This window comes from Fonticula alba, assembly GCF_000388065.1.
Source record: "Fonticula alba strain ATCC 38817 unplaced genomic scaffold supercont2.1, whole genome shotgun sequence".
NCBI lineage: Eukaryota > Rotosphaerida > Fonticulaceae > Fonticula > Fonticula alba.
The window spans coordinates 486,897-489,049 of record NW_009242971.1 but is presented as its reverse complement, the minus strand read 5'-3'; the positions used below and the strand labels follow the sequence as shown (position 1 = coordinate 489,049).

Sequence of the window (2,153 nt, the reverse complement as noted above, 5' to 3'; positions counted from 1 at the left end):
GGGGGGGGCATGAAGCAACTTCTTGCTTCAGAAAGGCCGGCCATGGGAGCGGTCCACACGCGGGGGCACCTGTGGCAGGGGTGTTGGGGTGGTTTGGCCAATCTCCGATAGCCAGTCCACCAAGTCCCGGTGACTGGTGGTGGTCCCACTGGGCCGCGTGCGTGATCGGCCCCGGCTGGCAGCTGGCTGCGGCGGATGCGCCGATGGACCATGCACGGCGGCCGTGGATCGCGAGTTCGCAGCCACATGTGCCCTGGTGCCACCCGCGCGCTGAGGTGTGACATCTGCATAGTTGGCTGGCGCCTGGCGGGAACGGCTACCACGCTCTGGCTCCTGCCAGTCGGCCGGGTGCGTGGCGCCATGGGAGGCCTGGCTTCCAGCACGCGACCGAAGGAAGTCCGCCTCGTTGACTGGCGCATGGGCACGCGAGGAGCCATTCGCCATGTTATGATAGGGTAGAAGGGGCCGCCGGCTGGTTGACCGCCGAGCTGGCGTTTCGATGGCCAGCCGGTCGAGATCCGAAGGCCGAGGGCCGGAATCCGGGTAATGCGGCGCAGACGCCGCCAACCGGGCCCCCGCTTGTTGGATGGCTCGCTTGTGCAAATCGAACACCTTGCGCTTGAGGTCGCGGTACTTGCGCCGGAGCTCCGCAATCTCGTCCTGCGCCGAGGTGAGAGCCTGCACAGCCCGGGGCAGGACCGGAGGGGACAAAGCCAGGGGGGGTGTGACCAGAGCGTCAGATGGCCGACGCAGAGGTGTGCGAGACAAAGGCGGACATAGGAAGGGCAGGAGCGCCAACGCACCTGCTCGGCGGCAATCCGGCGACCCTCGGCATGTGTGGGGTTACGAGCATTCTCCCGGGCCACCTGACGCCAGTAGGACTTTTCCGCTGCAAGCTTCTGGATTTCCCCGTGCAGTTGCCCGACAGTGGCAGCCAGCTGCTGCTGGCTCAGTGCATGGCCAGATCTCGAGGCGGGGGCCAGCGTGACTGCCGGCTGCTCAATGCGGTGCTGGGAGTGTGGCGGGCCCCTTGACCGGGGCTGTGATTGCGACTGTGGCTGTGGCTGCGGTTGCGGTGGCTGCGCCTGCGGCTGCGGTGGCTGTCGTGACGGCGGGTGTGCCTGCATATGCTGACCATATCCGGGAGCCGAGGAGCCGGAGGAAAAAGAACCCCCTGAAGTCGAGGAGTAAGACGAGTAAGGATGCATGGCCTGCTCCGGTGCCGACGCCGACCACGACTGCGGAGTTGGCCGCGCGGCCGAGGGGTGTCTGTGGGCAGGCGCCTGGCCACCCCCACCAAAGGTGCGATATGCATCATGCAGCAAGCGTTCAATTTCCAGGTCCGAGTCCGAGTCCGAGTCGGAGTCCAAACCAGTTGGACCTGGCTGACTGGCCGCAGGAAGGCCGCCGATGAAGACCGGCCTCGGGTGACCAGCCGAATGCTCGGAGGCAGCGGCTGCTTCGCCAGTTGTGGCGTATGGCCCTCGCTCGGGCCAAGCACCGGAAGTAGCTCGGCTTGGGTATTCGCCTGAACGAGGGCGCTTGGGGACCCGGCTGTCGCCCTCAAGTGCCATGGGCGAACGGAAGTGCCCAGCTTCCGAGCGTCGAGGCCAGCTGGGCCGAATCGAACCTGGAGACAGCCTGGCATCCAGCTGATTAACCAATCGATCCAGTCGAGTGAAGTCAATCCGATCGGACGGAGGGGCAGACGTGGGCGGTCCTGCCGGCGCGCCAGGCGCGAAGATTGGTAGCCCGGTCAATGATGAGGGGGCGCCGAAATGTCCCTCGGGCAGCCTTCCCGGGACGCCCATCATCGCCACAGGAGGCGGCCCAGGAACCAGATGGAAAACCGGCATTCGAGGATTATGCGGAGCGCTAACTGGGGGGACGCCAGTTGGCCCGGCATAGTGAGCTGTGGAAGCGGCCGGAGCATAGGAAGGGGCGAAAGCTCCGGAAAGGTAGTACTCCGAAGAAGAGGGCGAGGGCTGCATGGGAGGAGGAGTGGGAGCTGTTGCCACCGGCGGCTGGTAGCCTCGCATTGATGGTGGTATCGACGGTGGCATCGACGGCGGCATCGACGGCGGCATCGACGGCGGCATCGACGGCGGCATCGACGGCGGCATCGACGGCGGCATCGACGGCGGCATCGACGG

The 2,153-nt window shown here is 66.2% G+C and overlaps 1 protein-coding gene across 1 annotated transcript in view; it reads right to left on the bottom strand.

The window, feature by feature from the left end:
• Window positions 1–7: 7 nt before the first annotated feature.
• Window positions 8–2,153, bottom strand: part of H696_00097 (hypothetical protein) — a gene marked incomplete at its 5' end in the record, with an annotated part of 2,510 nt that continues 364 nt past the window's right edge. Inside the window, 2 exons of the mRNA XM_009493928.1 lie at window positions 8–678; window positions 804–1,985. Of these exons, the coding sequence (XP_009492203.1) occupies window positions 28–678; window positions 804–1,985 (1,833 nt within the window). The 3' untranslated portion in view covers window positions 8–27. The remainder of the gene's footprint in view (window positions 679–803; window positions 1,986–2,153) is intronic.